At 36.6% G+C, this 25,751-nt stretch overlaps 1 protein-coding gene across 2 annotated transcripts in view; it reads right to left on the bottom strand.

The window, feature by feature from the left end:
• Positions 1-25,751, bottom strand: part of UNC13C (unc-13 homolog C) — a 701,690-nt gene that overhangs the window by 368,294 nt on the left and 307,645 nt on the right. For both annotated transcript variants that reach the window (XM_030930702.1, XM_010352869.2), the window contains exons 8-9: positions 24,857-25,084; positions 23,710-23,851 (exon numbers count right to left, since the gene is read on the bottom strand). In XM_030930702.1, coding sequence (XP_030786562.1) covers positions 23,710-23,851; positions 24,857-25,084 — 370 coding nt within the window. The remainder of the gene's footprint in view (positions 1-23,709; positions 23,852-24,856; positions 25,085-25,751) is intronic.

The following is a 25,751-nucleotide window of genomic DNA, read 5'->3' as shown; positions in this document are numbered from 1 at the left end:
CTCCCACTGTTGCATTCTGTAAATTACCAGAAAACTATAAAAGCAGTTAAGGCATAGAAGAGCTAACAGACAAATGACCAGCATACCACATGCCAAACCCATACAGAAAATGCCATGAAAAGATACATCCAACTACATATTTAGCTTTAAGTATATATTTGTTTCTATCTCTCAGTCCTTTCAGTATTTCTTTGTCCTTCTCTGAAAAGTCTTAGCATTTGTGTCTTGATAATAAATCCTAAACACAAAGCACTTTTCTGGAATGTATGATCCAATTTTCTTATTTCAGAAAAGGAAACCTCTGTACGAAGACTAACAAACATTTTGCCCTAGTAACAATGAGTGAATTGGAAAGAAAATTGTGGATGTAAAAGTTTTGGAAAAATAATAGCACTTTATAAACTATTATGATTTTTTTTTTTTTTTTTTTTTTTTTTTTTTTTTTTTTTTTTTTTTTTTTTTTTTTTATTATACTTTAAGTTCTAGGGTACATGTGCATAACGTGCAGGTTTGTTACATATGTAAACTTATGCCATGTTGGTGTGCTGCACCCATCAACTCGTCAGCACCCATCAATTCATCATCCATATCATGTATAACTCCCCAATGCAATCCCTCCCTCCTCCCCCCTCCCCCCTCCCCATGATAGACCCCAGTGTGTGATGTTCCCCTTCCCGAGTCCAAGTGATCTCATTGTTCAGTTCCCACCTATGAGTGAGAACATGCGGTGTTTGGTTTTCTCTTCTTGTGATAGTTTGCTAAGAATGATGGTTTCCAGCTGCATCCATGTCCCTACAAAGGACACAAACTCATCCTTTTTTATGGCTGCATAGTATTCCATGGTGTATATGTGCCACATTTTCTTAATCCAGTCTGTCACAGATGGACATTTGGGTTGATTCCAAGTCTTTGCTATTGTGAATAGTGCCGCAATAAACATACGTGTACATGTGTCTTTGTAGTAGACTAATTTATAATCCTTTGGGTATATACCCAGTAGTGGGATGGCTGGGTCATATGGTACATCTAGTTCTAGATCCTTGAGGAATTGCCATACTGTTTTCCATAATGGTTGAACTAGTTTACAATCCCACCAACAGTGTAAAAGTGTTCCTATTTCTCCACATCCTCTCCAACACCTGTTGTTTCCTGACTTCTTAATGATTGCCATTCTGACTGGTGTGAGATGGTATCTCATTGTGGTTTTGATTTGCATTTCTCTGATGGCCAGTGATGATGAGCATTTTTTCATGTGTCTGTTGGCTGTATGAATATCTTCTTTTGAGAAATGTCTGTTCATATCCTTTCCCCACTTTTTGATGGGGTTGTTTGTTTTTTTCTCGTATATTTGTTTGAGTTCTTTGTAGATTCTGGATATTAGCCCTTTGTCAGATGAGTAGGTTGCAAAAATTTTCTCCCATTCTGTAGGTTGCCTGTTCACTCTGATGGTAGTTTCTTTTGCTGTGCAAAAGCTCTTTAGTTTAATTAGATCCCATTTGTCAATTTTGGCTTTTGCTGCCGTTGCTTTTGGTGTTTTAGACATGAAGTCCTTGCCCATGCCTATGTCCTGAATGGTACTACCTAGATTTTCTTCTAGGGTTTTTATGGTATTAGGTCTAACATTTAAGTCTCTAATCCATCTTGAATTAATCTTCGTATAAGGGGTAAGGAAAGGATCCAGTTTCAGCTTTCTACTTATGGCTAGCCAATTTTCCCAGCACCATTTATTAAATAGGGAATCCTTTCCCCATTTCTTGTTTCTCTCAGGTTTGTCAAAGATCAGATGGCTGTAGATGTGCGGTATTATTTCTGAGGACTCTGTTCTGTTCCATTGGTCTATATCTCTGTTTTGGTACCAGTACCATGCTGTTTTGGTGACTGTAGCCTTGTAGTATAGTTTGAAGTCAGGTAGCGTGACGCCTCCAGCTTTGTCCTTTTGACTTAGGATTGTCTTGGCAATGCGGGCTCTTTTTTGGTTCCATATGAACTTTAAAGCAGTTTTTTCCAATTCTGTGAAGAAAGTCATTGGTAGCTTGATGGGGATGGCATTGAATCTATAAATAACCTTGGGGAGTATGGCCATTTTCACGATATTGATTCTTCCTATCCATGAGCATGGTATGTTCTTCCATTTGTTTGTGTCCTCTTTGATTTCACTGAGCAGTGGTTTGTAGTTCTCCTTGAAGAGGTCCTTTACATCCCTTGTAAGCTGGATTCCTAGGTATTTTATTCTCTTTGAAGCAATTGTGAATGGAAGTTCATTCCTGATTTGGCTCTCTGCTTGTCTGTTGCTGGTGTATAAGAATGCTTGTGATTTTTGCACATTAATTTTGTATCCTGAGACTTTGCTGAAGTTGCTTATCAGCTTAAGGAGATTTTGGGCTGAGACAATGGGGTTTTCTAAATATACAATCATGTCATCTGCAAACAGGGACAATTTGACTTCTTCTTTTCCTAACTGGATACCCTTGATTTCTTTCTCTTGCCTGATTGCCCTAGCCAGAACTTCCAACACTATGTTGAATAGGAGTGGTGAGAGAGGGCATCCCTGTCTTGTGCCAGTTTTCAAAGGGAATTTTTCCAGTTTTTGCCCATTCAGTATGATATTAGCTGTGGGTTTGTCATAAATAGCTCTTATTATTTTGAGGTACGTTCCATCAATACCGAATTTATTGAGCGTTTTTAGCATGAAGGGCTGTTGAATTTTGTCAAAAGCCTTTTCTGCATCTATTGAGATAATCATGTGGTTCTTGTCTTTGGTTCTGTTTATATGCTGGATTACGTTTATTGATTTGCGAATGTTGAACCAGCTTTGCATCCCAGGGATGAAGCCCACTTGATCATGGTGGATAAGCTTTTTGATGTGCTGCTGAATCCGGTTTGCCAGTATTTTATTGAGGATTTTTGCATCAATGTTCATCAGGGATATTGGTCTAAAATTCTCTTTTTTTGTTGTGTCTCTGCCAGGCTTTGGTATCAGGATGATGTTGGCCTCATAAAATGAGTTAGGGAGGATTCCCTCTTTTTCTATTGATTGGAATAGTTTCAGAAGGAATGGTACCAGCTCCTCCTTGTACCTCTGGTAGAATTCAGCTGTGAATCCATCTGGTCCTGGACTTTTTTTGGTGGGTAGGCTATTAATTGTTGCCTCAATTTCAGAGCCTGCTATTGGTCTATTCAGGGATTCAACTTCTTCCTGGTTTAGCCTTGGGAGAGTGTAAGTGTCCAGGAAATTATCCATTTCTTCTAGATTTTCTAGTTGATTTGCGTAGAGGCGTTTATAGTATTCTCTGATGGTAGTTTGTATTTCTGTGGGGTCAGTGGTGATATCCCCTTTATCATTTTTTATTGCATCTATTTGATTCCTCTCTCTTTTTTTCTTTATTAGCCTTGCTAGCGGTCTGTCAATTTTGTTGATCTTTTCAAAAAACCAACTCCTGGATTCATTGATTTTTTGGAGGGTTTTTTGTGTCTCTATCTCCTTCAGTTCTGCTCTGATCTTAGTTATTTCTTGCCTTCTGCTAGCTTTTGAATGTGATTGCTCTTGCCTCTCTAGTTCTTTTAATTGTGATGTTAGAGTGTCAATTTTAGATCTTTCCTGCTTTCTCTTGTGGGCATTTAGTGCTATAAATTTCCCTCTACACACTGCTTTAAATGTGTCCCAGAGATTCTGGTATGTTGTATCTTTGTTCTCATTGGTTTCAAAGAACATCTTTATTTCCGCTTTCATTTCGTTATGTACCCAGTAGTCATTCAGGAGCAGGTTGTTCAGTTTCCATGTAGTTGAGCGGTTTTGATTGAGTTTCTTAGTCCTGAGTTCTAGTTTGATTGCACTGTGGTCTGAGAGACAGTTTGTTATAATTTCTGTTCTTTTACATTTGCTGAGGAGTACTTTACTTCCAATTATGTGGTCAATTTTGGAATAAGTGCGATGTGGTGCTGAGAAGAATGTATATTCTGTTGATTTGGGGTGGAGAGTTCTATAGATGTCTATTAGGTCCGCTTGGTGCAGAGATGAGTTCAATTCCTGGATATCCTTGTTAACTTTCTGTCTCGTTGATCTGTCTAATGTTGACAGCGGAGTGTTGAAGTCTCCCATTATTATTGTATGGGAGTCTAAGTCTCTTTGTAAGTCTCTAAGGACTTGCTTTATGAATCTGGGTGCTCCTGTATTGGGTGCATATATATTTAGGAGAGTTAGCTCTTCCTGTTGAATTGATCCCTTTACCATTATGTAATGGCCTTCTTTGTCTCTTTTGATCTTTGATGGTTTAAAGTCTGTTTTATCAGAGACTAGGATTGCAACCCCTGCTTTTTTTTTGTTCTCCATTTGCTTGGTAGATCTTCCTCCATCCCTTTATTTTGAGCCTATGTATGTCTCTGCATGTGAGATGGGTCTCCTGAATACAGCAGACTGATGGGTCTTGACTCTTTATCCAGTTTGCCAGTCTGTGTCTTTTAATTGGAGCATTTAGTCCATTAACATTTAAGGTTAATATTGTTATGTGTGAACTTGATCCTGCCATTATGATATTAACTGGTTATTTTGCTCGTTAGTTGATGCAGTTTCTTCCTAGCCTCGATGGTCTTTACATTTTGCCAAGTTTTTGCGATAGCTGGTACCGGTTGTTCCTTTCCATGTTTAGGGCTTCCTTCAGGGTCTCTTGTAAGGCAGGCCTGGTGGTGACAAAATCTCTAAGCATTTGCTTATCTGTAAAGGATTTTATTTCTCCTTCACTTATGAAACTTAGTTTGGCTGGATATGAAATTCTGGGTTTAAAATTCTTTTCTTTAAGAACGTTGAATATTGGCCCCCACTCTCTTCTGGCTTGTAGAGTTTCTGCCGAGAGATCTGCTGTTAGTCTGATGGGCTTCCCTTTGTGGGTGACCCGACCTTTCTCTCTGGCTGCCCTTAAGATTTTTTCCTTCATTTCAACTTTGGTGAATCTGGCAATTATGTGTCTTGGAGTTGCTCTTCTGGAGGAGTATCTTTGTGGCGTTCTCTGTATTTCCTGAATTTGAATGTTGGCCTGCCCTACTAGGTTGGGGAAGTTCTCCTGGATGATATCCTGAAGAGTGTTTTCCAACTTGGTTCCATTTTCCCCCTCACTTTCAGGCACCCCAATCAGACGTAGATTTGGTCTTTTTACGTAATCCCATACTTCTTGCAGGCTTTGCTCATTTCTTTTTCTTCTTTTTTCTTTTGGTTTCTCTTCTCGCTTCATTTCATTCATTTGATCTTCAATCGCTGATACTCTTTCTTCCAGTTGATCGAGTCGGTTACTGAAGCTTGTGCATTTGTCACGTATTTCTCGTGTCATGGTTTTCATCTCTGTCATTTCGTTTATGATCTTCTCTGCATTAATGAGTCTAGCTGTCAATTCTTCCACTCTTTTTTCAAGATTTTTAGTTTCTTTGCGCTGGGTACGTAATTCCTCCTTTAGCTCTGATAAGTTTGATGGACTGAAGCCTTCTTCTCTCCTCTCGTCCAAGTCATTCTCTGACCAGCTTTGATCCGTTGCTGGTGATGGGCTGCGCTCCTTTGCAGGGGGAGATGCGCTCTTATTTTTTGAATTTCCAGCTTTTCTGCCCTGCTTCTTCCCCATCTTTGTGGTTTTATCTGTCTCTGGTCTTTGATGGTGGTGACGAACTGATGGGGTTTTGGTATAGGTGTCCTTCCTGTTTGATAGTTTTCCTTCTGACAGTCAGAAGGACTCTCTGTTGGTCTGTTGGAGATTGCTTGAGGTCCACTCCAGACCCTGTTTGCCTGGGTATCAGCAGCAGAGGTTGCCGAAGATAGAATATTGCTGAACAGCGAGTGTACCTGTCTGATTCTTCCTTTGGAAGTGTCCTCTCAGGGGTGTACTCCACCCTGTGAGGTGTGGGGTGTCAGACTGCCCCTAGTGGGGGATTTCTCCCAGCTAGGCTACTCAGGGGTCAGGGACACACCTGAGCAGGCAGTCTGTCCGTTCTCAGATCTCAACCTCCGCGTTGGGAGATCCGCGGCTCTCCCCAAAGCTGTCAGACAGAGTCGTTCGCGTCTGCACCGGCTCCCGCTACTTCCCCTGTTGGTCTTCAGCTGTGCGCTGTCCCCAGAGGTGGAGACTACAGAGACAGGCAGGCTTCCTTGAGCTGCTGTGAGCTCCACCCAGTTCGAGCTTCCCAGCGGCTTTGTTTACCTACTTAAGCCTCAGCAATGGCGGGCGCCCCTCCCCCAGCCTCGCTGCTGCCTTGCGGATAGATCGCGGCAGACTGCTGTGTTAGCAGTGAGGGAGGCTTCGTGGGCGTGGGACCCTCCCGGCCAGGTGTGGGATATATTCTCCTGGAATGCCTGTATGCTTACAGCGCAGTATTGGGGTGGGAGTTACCCGATTTTCCAGGTGTTGTGTGTCTCAGTTCCCCTGGCTAGGAAAACGGATCCCCTTCCCCCTTGCGCTTCCAGGTGAGGCGATGCCTCGCCCTGCTTCAGCTCTCGCTGGTCAGGCTGCAGCAGCTGACCAGCACCGATTGTCCGGCACTCCCTAGTGAGATGACCCCAGTACCTCAGTTGAAAATGCAGAAATCACCGGTCTTCTGTGTCGCTCGCGCTGGGAGTTGGAGACTGGAGTTGTTCCTATTCGGCCATCTTGCTCCGCCCCCTCTACTATTATGATTTTTATGCTTATATAGTCACTCTGTATAATTATATGGAAAATTTAAAGACTTTTAAAAATACTGAGTGTTGGTCGGGCATGGTGGCTTATTCCTGTAATCCCAGCACTTTAGGAGGATCACTTGAGATCAGGAGTTTGAGACCAGCCTGGCCAACATGGCAAATTCTCATCTCTACTAAACATACAAAAATTCCCTTGGCATTGTGGCACGTGCCTGTAATCTCAGTTACTCAGGAAGCTGAGGCGGGAAAATTGCTTGAGCCCCAGAGGCAGAGGTTCCCATGAGCAGAAATTGCACCACTGCACTCCAGCCTGGGCCACAGAGTGAGACTCTGTCACAATTTTTTTTTAAAAGTATATATATACACACACACACACACACACACATATGTATAAATGTACATGTATGTATATACATATGTATATATGTATACATATATATGGAGAGAGAGCAAGAGAGAGAGAATGTGTTTTTCAGAAAGACGGAACTCTCCTCTATCAATTTCCATCTGCAGTGAGCACAATTCTTATTGTGATAGCTGTATCCAGTTCATTACTTGACTTACTGAATGTTATTGTCAATATTTTAATAGAAAGTTATTATTTAGTATCGGTATTTGCCTTTAAAAAGTTTGCTGTATTGTTATCAAAGTAGATACATGTATCTACAGTGAATTTTCACGAATACGGGATCTTACTGTACATATCATTTACCCCTTTAACTTAACACATTGGGTACATCCTGACACATCATTCTTTTTAATAACTGTATTGTATTTCATTACATTACTGTGTATTAATTTATTTAATTATTCCCCTGTGTACCGTAGATGGACATTTAAGTAGTTTCCATTTGTTTACTGTTACAAAAAATACTACACAGAACCACAGAACCCCTTGTATGTTTATAAACTTGTGAAAATATGTTAGTCAAATTATTAGAAGTAGCTTTGCTAGATTTAAAGGTGTGCATAGTATATGCATATCTGTATACACACACATTACTAAAATATTATCCAGAAACATGTATGTGCTTACCCTTCTATCTGCTTCTCTATATTCTCATTAACACTAAGAATTTTTACCTTTTAATATTTGCTGATGAGATCATTGAAAACCTATCTTTTTATATGATATTGATTTTTAGGGAGCATATCCATCCTACAGTAAACAAAATACATACATAAATATTCATGCAATACTTTTCTTTTTTTCCTTACCAGCCTACCTGAACAGAAAAATATTCTAATGAAAAGCTTCACATTCCCACATCTAAAAGACCTCTAAAGAGATAATAAATATTTCTTGCCAGAGAAAAAGAGTTAAGCAAAATAAATAGCCAGAGTTTATTTCTGGCAAGAAAACAGGATCAGTCAGCACTCACTTCTGTAGACACCTGGCATCCTTTCTCTTAGTTATTTCCCCACCTTACTTGCTAGAAAAGAAGAGCTGCCATTCTTTCAAGAAACTTTGAGGCAATGATGGAAATGCCAGTAACAAGTGGCGGTTCCGTCAGTTTCCCAAACAGACTTTATCTGAACACCAAACTTGATTCAGGAGAGTCCATCACAAAAGTAAACACTGTCGACTAACATCCCTCTATTCCCAAATATCAGCAATACAACAGCACAGTACAGGCTTATACAAAGAAGATTGTACTAATCACTAAGGAATTGCTGGAGAAATGTTAGGAAATCCCACATTCCAATTAACTTTTCCACTTAAGTCTAAGCTTCAACCAATTATCTCAAATGGAGCAAATATTCTTAAGAATTCACAAATAGTAATGTTGGTTATACCTCAGTCCTTTCTGGGCTCTTTTGCTAGATGTGAAAAAATGCAAAGAGATGGAATTTTTGAAAGTGCCAAGTCACTGCACAAATACTACAAAACACTTGGCAACACCTATCATATTACAGTACTGGTACCCATCTGTCTGCAGTATTGCCCTTTATCATTAAAATGCAAACGTAAGTGCCATAAGAACTAAAGTTGAATAAATATGTTAGGAACAGCTGAATGAAAAGTTTACCACCTGTTTGAATGTATTTAATATTTCCAAAAGTTTGTGTAATAAAAGATAAAACAACCCAATTTGATCAAATATAAGCATAGCTTATGTTTTAAAAAGTATAACAATAGGGACATGGATGCAGCTGGAAACCATCATTCTTAGCAAACTATCACAAGAACAGAAAACCAAACACCGCATGTTCTCACTTATAGGTGGGAACTGAACAATGACATCACTTGGACTCGGGAAGGGGAACATCACACATCGGGGCCTATCATGGGGAGGGGGGAGGGGGGATTGCATTGGGAGTTATACCTGATATAAATGACGAATTGATGGGTGCTGATGAGTTGATGGGTGCAGCACACCAACATGGCACAGGTATACATGTGTAACAAACCTGCACGTTATGCACATGTACCCTAGAACTTAAAGTATAATAATAATAAAAAAAAAGTATAACAAATACTATGCTGTAGATGATGAAGAGGTAAGACTGATGATTCAGATAGAAATCATTCTAATGAAAGCGATGACTTTAGGTTGAATCATATAATATTTACATTTTTGTAGGTCAAAAGGGTCAAATGTCAAAATTTTCACGTGGCTTGATTGTGTAATGACCAGTTCTGCATGATGAAGTCTTGACTGTGTCCTAACTGACAATCCAGTATGTACTTTGCAAGTATAAGAAAGTCTATTATATTAAAAAAAATAACTAGGACATTCACAAAACCTAGTCTGAATATTAATCAAGATACTGAAGAGATCAGTGTGGGGGAGATGGACAGAAGAACAGTATTGTACAGCTTAACAACAAAGTTGAGGAAGCCCTGGAGATCATCAAGATACATTAAATATGACTCATTTGAGAACAGCATTGATCCTAGAGGGGATCGTTTAGACATTAGTGAATGCTTTTCCAGAAATTCAGTCACTCCTCAGGGAACTTCCCAATTCCTCTCTCGCCAGATAGGGGATTAATTTTGTCTACTCAAAGAAATCTAAAGCTTTCAAGCTCACATGAGAACATTTTCCTGACATGTGACTCTAAAGTAGAGGCAGTAAAGAAACTTCTGGCTAAGAATTGTCTTGGAGTTCTAAAATCGCAAGATCCATACTCATAAGGAGTCGTTGATAAAGAAAAAGGGTAAGATTACTAAAAAGTGGTGAAAAGAGAGTTGGGTGCCAATTTTTAAAAAGGCACAGCAAAAGCTAGGCAAAATAGAAGTCTCAGGTCAGGATGGAGTGGCCAAAGATGGTAAGGAAAGTTAGGTCAGTAGAGGGCATTGACATAAGAGTTATTTTTGAGTTGCATGCCAGGCTGATCCCTTTTCCATAAACAGAAAGTCGTCTAAGGGGATTGTTTCTCTCTGATTGTGCACTGGCTACTACCTGTACCTAAAGTACTCTAACTGTAGAGTAGCCTCCACAATCTGAGATCACCTTGAGTGCCAGTTCATAAATTTATCAGCTACTTAATTTCCCCCAACTGTATCATTTTTTCTACCTTACTCTCATATTACAAAATAGATTGGGTTCAAATCATTTAGTTTCATCTCAATCCTTGTGACTGAATATACAATTGAAAAATAAAACTGAATTATTTGTTTTAATTCCTCCTTGGAACAAAGCAAGGAATAATTGCTTAAAATTAAATATTTATTAAAGCATGACTTAAACCATTTTAAATGTGGCCCTTGTACCAGCAATATTAAAAAGATAAAGTTAATGTCTCCTTTTTGATGAAATTTTTCCAGCACACATACTTAATTATCTGCCAAGAGTAGAGTTTTATAAAGTAATACACCTATGATGTCAGAGGGCGCCTTAGACATCATCTTGCGATGAAAAGTCATGCCAAATGTTCCCCAAGAGTTAGTGGCAAGTTTCCATCTTGTGTTTCCTTAACCTTATACATAGTTCTGTAAGGACAGGGTGAAAAAAGATGACATGGATCTAACCATAGTAAAAGCTCAGAAAGTTACTTCCTACTTCTTATTTTAGTGCTTAACTAAATCAAAAGAAGTGCTATCCATTGTATTGTCCCTCCAAGTCCAATTCTAGTCAAAATCAGCTTCAAAGTTTACTGGGTAGAGACATAATTGAAAGAAAATAACAAATATATCATTGAGACTAAAGGCCTTCTTAACATTTCATCAGGCAGGAAAACATTGTGGAGATGCTAATAAAAATGTCAACATCTGAGTTCATATCATAATGTTCGGGTATCACGCACAGAAAAGAAAGGAATGTCTTTGGAATTACTTAGAAGAAAATGTCATTGAAAACAGGAGAAATAAGAGTGAAGCAATAGTGTGAATAAATTTTTTAAATTAATGATAAAAGTTTATAGAAGATGCTTTCATTGGTAAAAAAAAATCAATTATAGAAATTATCATTTGAAAATAATTATTAAACAAATTTTTATGCTTACTTTATACCCAAAATTATTTTAGGAGGTTCCCATCCTTAAGTAACTCAAAACTTAGGTGAGGAAAATTACACTAACATATACAAAATACATAAAAATTTGGAAGGACTGTATCAAAAATGATCTCAAATGTCATAATACTAATGGGGAAAAATGTTAAATGCAAGTAGATGTGCCTGAAATAGCACATTCTTTTAATTTTGAACTTATATAGAACTCAATGAGTAAGGTATAAAAAAATTCACAACAGTATTACACCCTAATTAGCCCACCAAGGAACTTGGGGTTCTGGCTACACTATCTGTAATTTCATAAAAGTCTGAGACATTTTTCTCAGCCATAAATGTAAGGATGTAAATGCACATGATACTGTATTTCTTTTAAGATTTTAGATGTGTTAAACACTGTAAACCATTAATGCCAGACCACAAAGGATGGAGGTGGTCGGGGTCACTGATATTATTGTGTGGTCATCATGGTCATCATCACAGTTATCATCATACTAGAAGCAGCAATTTTATATCATCTTGAATTTGTGGGGTGTGAATAATTAGTGGAATACTGACTCTGCTAGCACAGTGAATGAATTATTTTTGTCAGAGTTTTTTTTTCAACTGTTTATTGGGGTATAATTGAAATACAATTAACTGCACACATTTGAAATGTACAATATTTTAGGTCTTGGCATATGCATTCACCCATGGAATCATCACCATGATTAACATAATTAAAGTTGTAATTCAAAAGTTTCTCCAAAAGTTTCTTTGAGCTTCTTTGTAATCAGTTCCTCTCATCCTTTCCTTTCCTTACTCCCCAGGAAAACACTGATCTGATTTCTTACATTGGAAATTAGTCTGCATTTTGTATTTTCTATAATTTTATATAAATGAAATTATACTGTAAGAACTCCTATCTGAATTCTGTCACTCACCATAATTATTTTGAGACTTACCCATGATATTGTGTATACCTACAGCTCATTCCTTTCACTATTAACCAGTATTTCAGTCTCTGGATTTACCACAACTTGTATATCTATTGTAATCACCTTTTGATGAAGACTTGGGGTTGTTTTCAGTTTTAAGTTATTACAAAAAAGCAGCTATGAATATCTGTATACAAGTCTTCATATGGACACGTTTTCTTTTCAATGAACGAATGAATTATTTTCCGAAGTGGCTTACCATTTTACATTCCCACCAGCAGTAGAGTTCCAGTTCTACCACATTCTCACCAACACTTAGTGACAACAGGATAAAGGTATACAGGAGACAACTAGAAATGTATCATTATAACTTTCTCATATTGTATGTGAAGTAGTATTAATATTATGTTACTAGTAGGCTGTTATAACTTAAAGATATATACATAATAAAATCTAAAGCAATCACTAAAATAACAAAATAATGAGATACAAATAACCCAACAAACTATATTATACACAATTATAAAAAATATTCAAGGGGTCCAAAAAAGGCAGAAAAAAAATAATACTAGTGGACAAAGAACATACTGTTACACTAAGTACAAAGTGATTTTCACATAGTTTTACTTGGAATTTCTCTAACAATGACATTGAGCATATTTTCATGTGCTTATTTGCTATCAACACAAATCTCCCATGTGTACTTTAAAATAATATGTATTCTGTTCTTGTTGGGCAAAGTGTTCTAAGTAGCATAACTACAAGTAGTATAACTATTTGTATCTTTATTTAAAGTGCATTTCTTACAGGCAGGATATGCTTGCATGTTGCTTTTTTATGCAATCTGACAGTCTCTGCCTTTTATTCGGGGCATTTAGATGTTTTTTATGTAATGTGATCATTGGTATATTTAAGTTTTAGTCTATCATCTTGCTATTTGCTTTCTGTTTCCCCCCATTTGTTTATTTTACCCTTTATAGGATTTATCATTTTTGATATTAAAATTTGTCTACTTTTTTGACTTTTAAACCGTAACATTTTATGTTTTCTCTTTTCAGTGGCAGTGGTTGCTTTAGAGTTTATAGTACACACCTTTAAGTGAATATTTATGTGATAATAGAAGATGTAGGCATGAGCTGTGTTTCTTTCATTTTGCTTGTTGGGATGGATTATTTAGCAAAAATCTATTGGTCTCCCGAAGCCCTGGCTTTCTCATATGTAAAATGATAACAACAATCATAATGACAATGATTAATTGTGAAGTATTATACATATGATAAGATTTGAGATACGGTAAATGACCACACAAATATCCATGCCTATAATTATGATGATATTTGCAGTGATGTGGGTTTTGTTTTAGATATTTCTTCCTTGCCATTAATATTTCTTCAACACATTGCTTACCTATACAAAACTTCTTTTGTCCAGCCTTCAAATATTACCTTGCTTTAAACATCTTTTACTTGGAGTCAAATATCTATCCCATTGTTAAGTTGGCAGCACCAGGCAGAACTGGCCACTTCTCCTCCAACCTCCCTAGGACTGGCTCCCCCTACTGATGATGATAGCCTCAGCATCATCTCCACTCTAATTGTAATTAAAGCTCTGGGGCAAAAAAGCATGTGTTTTTCATATTTACCTCAGTGCCTGTAACACTGTGGAGAGCACCTCATACTTAAATACATGTTCAATGAGTTATTTCTCTACAGAGTGTTGGGTCTGACACTAACAAAAAATGCTCAGAAAGCTGAATTTTACACTATATGGACCTGGGTCAACAAGGATCTGCAGACTCCCAGTTTGGCCAGGGACAGTACTAGCATATCGATCTTTTTCTGCTTTCAAAATAGGTGGTCTACACAAAGGGCACATCCAATAAGTGAAGAAATGAACCAAGTAAAGGTAGATTGGTATTTTAGTTTTGGAATCTTGAAAATGCTGCTAGATCAGTTGGTGGTAGGGTAATACTAGATGTATTCCACTCAGGGGAAATTGCTTCAACCCACAAATGAGTGACTAGCATGTCCCATTAAGACCTCCCTGGTCTCCGTTCCACACATAAAACACACAAGTGATAGTTTTAAGATGTTCCAATCATTGATAGACCAATAACCCAGGACTTGTATGGTACTTTGTAAAGATGAACTGAGCTAATTATTGAAAAACCCAAAGAGGTTTCCAGCAGCAAACTGAGTGCTAGAGTTGGGAAACACATGACCAAGGCTATTATATACCATGGGGAAGTGAAAAACAAGAAAATCTATTGAGTAGTGATCAAGAATCAGATCAGTGTGCAGAGAAGAGAGGAAGGGGAAAAGCGGGGAAAGGAGGGAGATAGGGACTCAGTGAAAAGGAGAGTATGTGTGTGCAAATGGAAAGAGGGAAAAACAGATGCAGGTGAATAAACTCTCAGAGAAGAAGAGAGGAATAAACAAGCATAATCATTTCTGCCCTTGGGATAATTTGTTTGGCTTTTCCTGGTTTTTGCAAGGGCTTTCTCTTCTCATATATTAAAATTTGTTCTCACCTAATACGTTTTCCATGTACTAGTTTAATTGTAGAGGATTTTCTTTCCTCTGACAGAGATGGATTCCTGCAGAACAGTCCTTTTTACCCCAAAGATTGCTATTTGTACCCCAACGGCTCCCTAAAGATTTGGGGGATTTTATTTAAATTCTGTTTGGGGCCGGGCGCAGTGGCTCAAGCCTGTAATCCCAGCACTTTGGGAGGCCGAGACGGGAGGATCACGAGGTCAGGAGATCAAAACCATCCTGGCGAACACGGTGAAACCCCATCTCTACTAAAAAATACAAAAAACTAGCCGGGCGAGGTGGCGGGCGCCTGTAGTCCCAGCTACTCGGGAGGCTGAGGCCGGAGAATGGCCTAAACCCAGGAGGCGGAGCTTGCAGTGAGCTGAGATCTGGCCACTGCACTCCAGCCTGGGCGACAGAGCGAGACTCTGACCAAAAAAAAAATAAAAAATAAATAAAAAATAAAAAAATTAAAAAAAAAATCTGTTTGGGTCTCAATTTAAAACCTAGTCAAGTTCATAGCACCTTGCATCTCTACCTATGCAATATTACAGTGATAGCTCTAAAAATGTATCTTGATTTGATATTTTCTAGTTTACTGACTGTGAATTAATTCTCTTTGGTGACCCTAAGTTCATATTTTATGGCATTCAATTTAGATCTCTCCATAACTCCTTCTGCTATTTATTATAAAACCCTTAGATTCTAGTGAGAAGCAGTGATAATGTAAATTCTGTTATGTTGGCTTTGCTGTATGTGGATAGGTAATGGTTCAATCTCATTTAGTAAGTGAACAGCAGAATTGGCTATTATTTCCTTACTGCTAGACATAATCACAATGTAGGCAATGATTAGTTAAATAAAGATAGATAGATAGATAGATAGATAGATAGATAGATAGATAGATAGATAGATAAATTCTAATGTCATAAAGTTTGACTAAACTCCTTGCTTTAGAAACTGTGGAACCATCTTCTATGACAAATGACTTACTGATGTTGATACTGTCACTGTAAAATGGCTCAGGCAACTGAGGAAATATTCGCTTCCCACATAGCCTAGGAAAAGACTACTGGTAATCTAGGCAATAAATCAGATTCATGATTATGTTCAGGCTGTCGTTTTAAAATATTAGTCTGCTATGCTATCAAAATATTTTTAAGTATGGTATTAAATACATTATTTTTTATAGAGTTTAGTTTATGCTTAATTCATACTCAGCCCCGGCTGAGCAGCACATGGCATAGTAGAGAGCCATGGGCCTGAGGCACTCTGTGCACCACATCTGGGTAGCTAGGAATTGAATGTGGCTGCCATATACTTCAAAAGGTCCCAAACTATCATGTCTCTAAACAACAGCATTATGAGTTAAGTATTACTGTCTCTCAAGATGGGGAATAACTTTTAGCACATTTCCCATTGTGATACTGAGATTCAAAGAGGTTAAGGATTGATCAAGTAACATGTTAGACCCAGAATAGTTCTGGAATTCAGGTTTGTAATCTTGTTGGCCAGATAGCTTTTGGTATAACAGGGAATCACTCTTTAAGTCACTACTTTCCATGGTACTTAACTACAGTGCTTTACATATAAGGATCACTCAGGAAATCAGGTGGAATTAAATGGATACTCCAAGAAGCAAGTGGAGCTGATTGTCCAGTCAGTTACGTAAGTAGAACATTTAACTACCATTCCCATGCCTATTCAATGCTACTATAAATGAGGACACATTTGCACTCCTATCACAGGCATTTTGTTGACTAGACTTTCATTAACATAATTCTTTACTCCAATGATTAATATTGATTAGAAACAGATTAAGTAACACACATCTACTATCACCTTTATGACCTACCTCAACTCTTGTAGGGAGTCAGTATGAAATTTGTTTTTATTTCAGAAGTTTGCAAAAAGGAGGCACCAAGAGCTCAACTACAGTGTCCTCAGAAAACAGCATCAACATATGCACAAAACGTCAGTCTCCCAACTCTCAAATTTCTTATTCAAACTGGCATACCATACTGGCATTTTCTCTATATAACTCACTGAGAGAGACTTCCTTGTTTTCCTCCTGAGGGAATAGTTTATGATAAGCATAAGACATATCATTAACAGTAGCAAAGGAAAGTGAAATTGAATGTCTTAATTAATCATGAAATGATCAACTATAGAATTTAGGATCAAAGAACAAAGATAACCAGCACCTTAGATTTATATGATACTTTATCATTTTCAAAGTACTTTCATATGTGTTATCTTAATTAATCTTCACGTGACATTTTAGGAATTAAACATTTGTTTACAACCCCTTGTAACCCAGATTTCTGTAAGGGCTTAATTGGTCATGCCTCTGTTCTCTCCAAATGTTGTCAAGAGTGCCCCATTCTGAAATCACACAACATCCATAGTATTTTAAAGATTATAAATTGAAACGCTTTGTTTTAAAGTAAGAGAAATAAAATTAAAATGGAAATTATTTAGCATTAAAATCTCTAGAGGACATTAAAGTGCAATTAATGCGGGGGATAATTAAGGCCAAATTCCAAAGTTGAAAGACTCTTTCAACTACATTTTCATTTTACCAGTTTTGTGATTGCTTGCTTTGATTAGGTCTGCAGCACTTTTTCAAGTGAAGCGTTTGGATGTAGGGGAAAAAAATCACACTTCCTAATCTCTACTTGTATCTTATTTGTGGCTTCACAACAGGGCGCTACTCTGTAGTGTCGAACGTACTACAACCCATCTGAGCTTTGATTTTCTCAACAGTGAAGTGAAGAATTTGGACAAAACTATCTCTCAGATTCGTTTCCCAGTCTCAGTTCTCTGATTCTTATTTTAGGAGAACTGTTTTTTTTTTCTTTTTACAGCAACCTATTCATTGGTTCTCCCTTGCCATCACTATTCAAGTTGGAACTTTTTTGGCATGAGAATATTACTGCCATATTTAGTGTAAAGACCTGAACCTTAGCACAAAGAGATAATCATGTTATTAATTCTAATAATAATACAGCTATCATTTTTAATACTTAAGTTCTATGAAATTTATGTATGGTATCTATCTCAAAAAACATAACAATTCTGTGAGGTATGTATTATTATCCCCATTTTTCATATTAGACAAGCTAAAGCTCAGAAGTTAAAGTCACACTATTAATAAAACATTCTATTTTCAGAATGTCAGTATACATTTTTTCCACCCCAGTTCACAGGGCAGAACTGTCAGGGTAGGGGGAGGCATGGATGAGTTCATCTGTGATGTGTATACATTTTTCAGAGTCTGAACATAAATTCACTGTGAACTCATTTCTTTCTGCCAAAGAGAACTGTTTATAAATAAAAGGTAACTTTGCAATTCTCATGCCATTTTTATGATAAATGAAAACATGCACTGGTAACTTCAAAACAGTATTTCTGGAGTCAGTGATATAGAACCTGTATAATAAGAATAAAATCTCAGAATGCAGGAAACTGATGACAGAAAGAATTAATGTTAAAAAAGTTGGCATTTATCTTTGATATTCTAAAAGGAGACAAATAGAAAAGAATTACAAGTGTAACTTAAAGTTAATAAATATTTTATCAGTAAAGTGGAAAATACTGTGAAAAATTATGTACTTATATACAGCTCATGCATGGCCAGGTATAGTGTTAAATTTGAATTTCTTCTTTGAAATGATGTTGTTAAAAATATATATATATATATTGTTATTGCCAGTACAGACGGTGCCTCCTATCAAAAGGAAACCAGGCACACAACATGGAAAATCATATGAAAACTGCCAATAATAATACAGATAATTCACAGTTTAATAGTCCGTTCCAGTGTGAACTTCTGTGTACTTTCCCCATGAACTATGATGCTTTCTCGCCAGTCTGGTGGGAAGAAGCACTAGCCCTGGTCTGGATGAGCACTGCAAACTGTCACATCAAGAACTTGGGTGGTCCTAGGTAGTTTTCTCACATGCATCATTATTTAGCTGCACTTATCATTACTCAGTTGATTTATCAAGGAGGACCCTTTGTAGGATTAAAATAATACAATAAATATTTCTTTCTATTCTAGTCAAGAGGGATTAACATGGACCAGAGATATCCTTCCACATAAAAAAAAATCAAGCAGTGAGCAAAATACATCAAACAATGGTTTTCAATATAATGGAGATATGTCAGTGATGAACAGTGATTCCCTGAGAGAGAGAAAAACAAAGAAAGAAAGAGAGAGAGAGAGAGAGAGAGAGAGAGAGAGAGAGAGAGAGAGAGAGAGAGAGAGAGAGAGAGAGAAAGAAAGAAAGAAAGAAAGAAAGAAAGAAAGAAAGAAAGAAAGAAAGAAAGAAAGAAAGAAAGAAAGAAAGAAAGAAAGCAAGCAAGCAAGCAGCAAGCAAGCAAGCAAGCAAGCAAGCGAGCCCTGTGATTACTTCAGCTTATTGCCTTGAGGGAGTTTTCCAATCATTGTGCAAGGAATAGAAACCAAGGCAGAGTCCATTAGACTCTTTCAGTTAAAAGACAGAATTGAAAGTTGGGGAAGACCAAGGCAGCTAGAGGTCACAGGGCATAATATCAAAAAAGAGAGCTGAACAGAAGGAAGGTTTCAACAATCTTTACAGGGGTTCCCTTGAGAATTGAGTTGAGTAATGATAAGTGAATGCACATAAAGAAACTGCCCAAAGCCAGATTAAGATTTAAAAGTTTAGATGCAGTAATGCCCGACACAGAGCCAGTTTTAGAAATCATACAAATTTCTACTGGGCAGAAGATAAAACCTCCTAATTCATGAGTAGAAGGAAGAGTATGCTGAAGAGACTTGCCTTCATCACAGGGAATAATTAGCCTGAAATTGAACACTATTTCATTCCCCTTTAACACATTTGAAAAGCAAGAGCCAAAGAACAAAAATATTTCCATGTAACTTAACTATGTCCAGAACAAAGCTCAGTAATACCTATAGGATGCCACAATATCCAGCAAGCAACAAAGTAACATTTGCAATGTCTACAATTCAAGCTAAAATTACTAGGCAAACAAAGTAGCAGAAAAATATAATGCATAATGAAGAGAAAAATCCATCAATCAAAACTGACCAAGATTGGACATAGATGTTACAATTGGTAGGCAAGGACATCAAAAGAGTCATCATAAGTATTGCACGTTTTCAAAAATTTTAAGCTGAGGCATGAAAGATGCAATGACCCAGTTAGGATTTCCTAGGATGGAAGAGAAAACATCTAATATGAAAAATACAGTGGCTTAGATTTTAGCAGATTAGACATTATGGAAGAAAAGCTTAGTGAATTTAAACACACACAATGGAAGTAATCCAAAGTGAAATACAGAGGAAAAAAATAAGAAAAAAAGAAATTAAGAAAAGTTGGGGGGTGGGAGGCAAGTGGAGGGAGAGCATTAGGACAAATACCTAATGCATGTGGGGCTTAAAACCTAGATGATGGGTTGGAAGGTGCAGCAAACCACCATGACACATGTATACCTATGTAACAAACCTGCACATTCAGCACATGTATCCCAGAACTTAAAGTAAAATTTAAAAAGAAAGAAAGAAAGAAAAGTCCTCAGAGTGTCAAGCAGCTGTGGGGCAACTTCAGGAGGTCTTAGTAGAGCCTCCAAACAGACAGCAGAATGCATATTTAGAGAAATAATGACCAAATCTTTCCAAATTAGAAAGAAAACTGTAGACCCACAGTCCCAAATAGCTAAACAAACCCTAAACACTAGAAAAAGGAAGAATATGACACCATGTGAAATCATAAACCAATTGTACAAATGAGTAGAAAAATATTTTAGAAGCAGTTGGTGGAGTAGGGGAGATATATTATACACAGAAGCAGAATGAGGACAACTACAGATTTGTTATTGAAAACACAAAGACAATGAAGCAAAAAAATCTAAAATGACAATCAGAATCATATGATCATCTCAACAGACACAGAAATAGAATGTAACAAAATGCAACATCTATTTCTGGTGAAAACGCTCAGTTCACTGAGAATAGAAAATCACTTTTTAATTGGATAAATGGCATCTACAATAAAGCTACAGCTAATATCATAGTTAATCAAGAAATGAAGTTTTCCACTTAAGATTGGGAATGAGACTAAGATGTCTGCTCTTACCTCTTTCATTTGGCATTATACTGGAAATCTTAGCCAGTGCTTTAAAGCAACCAAAATTCCATCAGAGTTTTTTTGTTTTGTTTTGTAAAAAAATGACGAATCGATTCCTAAATTAATATCAAATAATTGATAGGTAACCAAATAGCCAAAATAAATTTGAAAAAATAAGAAGGTTGGTAGACTAATTCTACCCAATTTTCAGACTTATTATAAAGCCACAATGATCAAGACTGTGTGTTATTAGAAAACAGATAAATAGATCAACGAAACAGAATGACATGGTCGGATGCAGTGGCTCATGCTTGTAAGCCCAGCACTTTGGGAGGCTGAGGCAGAGAGATCACTTAAGGTCAGGAGTTCGAGACCAGTCTAGCCAACATGGTGAAACCCTGTCTCTACTAAAAATACAAAAAATTAGCTGGGCATGGTGGTGTGTGCCTGTAATTCCAATTACTCCGGAGGCTGAGGCCAAAGAAATGTTTGAACCTGGGAGGTGGAGGTTGCAGTGAGCCAAGATTGTGCCACTGTACTCCAGCTGGGGCAAAAGAGCGAGGCTCTGTCTCAAAACAACAACAACAACAACTACCAGAATGACGTTCAGAAATACAGACACATATATAGAGAGCTGAATTTTATCAAATATGTAAAAGCAATTTAGTAGAGAAAAAGAGTGCTTTCAAAAATGTCACAGAAACAAGTTTATGTGCATATGCAAAAACAAATGAACTTAAGTCTACCACTTATATCATACTCAAAAATTACCTCAAAATGTATCATAAGCCTAAATGTAAAATCCAAAACCATAAAAGCTATACAAATACAAAATACAAAAGCAATACCAAATGGACAAAATATTTGAACAGACACTTAACCAAAGCAGATACATAGCACATAAGCATATGATAACATGCTCAAAATTATTAGTCCTTAGAGAAATGCAAAATACAACCACTATAACACTGCACATGGATCAGAATGGCTAAAATGTCAAAAGCTGGCCTTACCAAGTACAGATACCCCTCAACTTACAATGGGGTTACGTCATGATAAACCCATGAGACAAAACCATCATAAGTTGAAACTGTACTAAACATGGGCAACACAGCAGATGGTCCCCAGCTTATGTTGGTTTAATTTAGCATTTATAAACTTTATAATAGTGCAAAATTGATAGGCATTTAATAGAAACCATAACCCAATTATAGATCCTAAGGAACACCTCAGCTTACAATAGGATTACATCCTGATGAATATATCTTAAAGTAAAAAAATCATTATGTCAAACTATCATAAGTCGAGGACCATTTCTATTGGAAGGATATGTTTGATCTAGAACTCTCAGACATTTGTAGTGGAAGGATAAAATGGCACAGTCATCTGGAAAAAAATCTCAAATATTAAACATATTCCTAATATGTGATCCAACTATTCATTTCACTTCTAGGTACTTATTCAAGAGAAATAAAAACATATGTTCACACAAATATTTATATACAAATGTCAGTTTTAGAATAAGTCATTCATTTAACATATGGGTCACTTTGTTGTCATTAACCAAAAACTGGAAACAAACCAAAATACCCATCAAGAGGTGAAGGGTCAAATAAACTGCAATATATTAATAAAATGCAATGCTACCAAGCAATAAAAATAAACTACTGATACACCCTACAACTTGGATGAATCTCAAAAGAATTATGTTGAGTGACTAGAACCACACAAAGCATTACATGCCATATTGCTCTAGTTACAGGAAATTCTAGAAAACGCAAAATGTAAAGTATCCTATAGCATCAGAAAGTAAACCAGCGACTGCCATGGCACACTGGAAGTCAGAAGGGATGGCTTTTCATGAGGCATAAAGAATATTTTGGGGCACTGATGGATATGTTCATTATCTTGCCTGTAGTGATGATTTCCCAGGAGGTACATACATGTCAAAACTTAACAAATTGTACACTTTAAATGTGTAGATTGTATGTTATGTCAATTATACCTCAATAAAACTGTTTCTAAGCTTTCAGATATCCAGCTTCCTGAAAAACTGGAAGCTGTAGCTGCATCGCATCTGCATGATCGCATGGCAACAGAAGCCATTTCTTTCCTGGGAATCACCTGTTTTCGTTTGCCATAGTCTTCATTCCTCTCCTTTGTTGTTCCTTTCCTGCTTTATTTATTTACTTGACTCCAACAGGAAATTTAATTTTAACTTCCAATTGATTTATTGTCTTCTATTTTAACACATAAAAAGGTATTAGTCTCTCCCAGAAGTCTGAAGGGAGAAATCTTCCAAATCCCTTAATTCATTCTATAGTACCTGCTGTTATTTGGTTCCAACTGATTTTCCAAACCTATTTCTTAAGACTTCCTTCATCAGGCCATATATTCAAGAAACTCTACTTCTTACACAATATTGCCCACATTCCCAACTAAGCTATATGTTTGGTGTGTATTTACTTACCATGGTAATGAGATTCCTGTTTAAAGCATTTGCAAAGAGAGAACTCAAGAAAAAAGACTGCCTTTAACTCATGTAGGAATTTTTATTTCTACCAAATAATAAAAGTTATTATCAAAAAGTTATCATCAGCCACCTGAATAATATAAACTAGTGCACATGTGGTTCCACCCCAAGTGATAGTACAGAAAATGCTCTAAGTCCCTTGTTTTAGTTATGAATCTTCAGAGTCAAGATACTGTTGAATCAAGATTACATTTCCCGATATTTTGGGTCATCCCAAGTTATAGATCATGTTGTGTATCTTTTTTTATCTCTTGCAAAGCCACCCCAGTCATGCCATCTTTATTTGAAGTATTCTTCTTATTCACTTGCTTCCAAGGATAAAGAATAAATAATAAATATTATGAGAGTATTGTGGGAGTTTATAACATGACTTTTACATTTTTATTACTTTTGGGTAATAGATTATTAAAATGAGATAATTATTGCATACTTTGCATGCCTGTCTTAAATTCATTCTTAAACAATTTAATATTTGTAAAAATTTCACATTATATACTCACAAATAAAACTTCTCATCCCATACTGGATTCAAGTTTCCAAAAATGGTTTTTGTTCTTCTTTTGTTCTTTCCAACTTGAACTGTAACATATGGATCACTAGACCCTGTTTTATCTTTTGCCTGTAGACCTTGTGCAGAAACCACTGAAATAAACCAAAAGAAACATTTTAACATACATATTCCTCAGAAATGAAAAATAATAATAACAAAGACAATTTTTCTGTCATTTGGTTCTTTGGGTTTACAGATGCATCCAGGTTGCTTTCATTCTCATGACCAACAGAATTTTTTAAAAAGTTTAATAAAAATAAATATACAACATTAAATCTGTAATTTTTGCTTTTGTCTCTAATGCAAAGTAGCTATATACATACACATGCATATGCATATTAGCTATATACTCATACACATTACAGCATACATGTACAGAGAAATGAGGAAGATATACCTACACTTATATGAAAAATTACCTAACATGATTCAAAGGTCTGTAATCCAAACTGATCTATTTAAGAGTCTGCCGTCAGTATTGATCAACTCTACATAGTTGAGAAAGCATCTATATCAACTATGAGAAAGCATCTCATAGTTGAGAAAGCACATTTATTTTGTATTTACTCATCTTTAAATACAAAATGAGTAAGTAAAGAGGCTTGGTAAATGTTAACAGGCTGCACAGTCACTTGCTGTTAACATTGCAAGCAACTTCAGAAGTCCAATTTACTAGGTATCATTACACTCAAATTGTCCTGACTCAAGGACCAAATGGAGGGATGTTGAGCCAGGACTAAGTAAAATAACATCTATCGTCTCATCGAAAAAGATTAACTGAACATATTATTAGCTACTGTTATAATTTATCACTGGTAGGCAGCAAAAATGCTTATTTCCTGTAAACTGCAGGTGAATATATTGAAAACAAAAGTTTTCCTATGAAAGAACTTTTGATTAGAACAAGACACAGACTAAAATTATTTCACTTATCTAGTATGTAGTTTCAAAATGTGAAGTACCAACCAGTCTGGTTCATATTAACATGATTGAAAAAATAATCATTTATTTTACCTATGATTATTATTAGCAGTTATTTCTAGGACACACAAAAATCTCAGTTTACAATAAAAATTTTCAAGACGACTTATTTTTACCTGTAATGGTTATTTTTGCAGACCACTTGGATGTCCCATCCAGTACGCTCTGTTTGGCTGCCTTTGTATACTGCACAAAATCTTCTTTAGAAACCTGAAACATTTCCTGGATTACTTCAAACACTTCCGGCCGGTTTTTCTCCCTGATCTTCATTCTTTCTTTCATTGCTGTAATAATGGTCTGAGTCTTGTCTTCAGCACCATGTTTAGAACTCTTTTCTGCTGCTCCTATGATGGAAAAATCAATGGTGATGTGAACGTACACGCCATTACTTTTTGATGGCTAAAGGAGGGAGGAAAAGGAGGAGAGAGTGACAATGAATGAGGGTTTTCATTCTGTGGAGTCAGGTGGCTTTTTAGAAAAATATCAGAATGAACTGCTCTGCTGAGATTCACAACAACTAGTACTCCTTTGTGTTATTGGCAAGTAAATTGACCTCCTATGATTCCCAGGCTTTTCTCTTGCATTACTGAACTAAATTAGGCGTTGTGTAAAAATTTGGTTTGAATTTTCTAAAAAGGAATTCAAAAACAGCAAAAAGAACAGACACAATTAAATATGTTACATACCACACATATTTCCTCAATGGGTATCCAAAACAAAATTGAGAAATAGACAGAATATAAGTGGCAAATGTCACTTGGAAGTCAATAATTCAAACACATCACTGTTATTTGCTAAACATTAAAATAGAATGTAAGATTTTACTTGGAAAGAAAATGATTGAACTGTTTAAAACAGATTTGGACACTACTAGGCTGAAAGACCTATAAAGTAACGGATAGAACACCGACTTGAACTCTCTTTTTCTAATATATCCAGAGCTTTTAAATGACTGAATACTCACTTCCCACTAAAAACTTTTTTTTTTTTTTTATTTCTGGGGCATTGTTT

The sequence above is a fragment of the Rhinopithecus roxellana genome, chromosome 5 (genome assembly GCF_007565055.1).
Source record: "Rhinopithecus roxellana isolate Shanxi Qingling chromosome 5, ASM756505v1, whole genome shotgun sequence".
Lineage (NCBI taxonomy): Eukaryota > Metazoa > Chordata > Mammalia > Primates > Cercopithecidae > Rhinopithecus > Rhinopithecus roxellana.
This window is presented reverse-complemented; position numbering and strand designations above follow the sequence as displayed.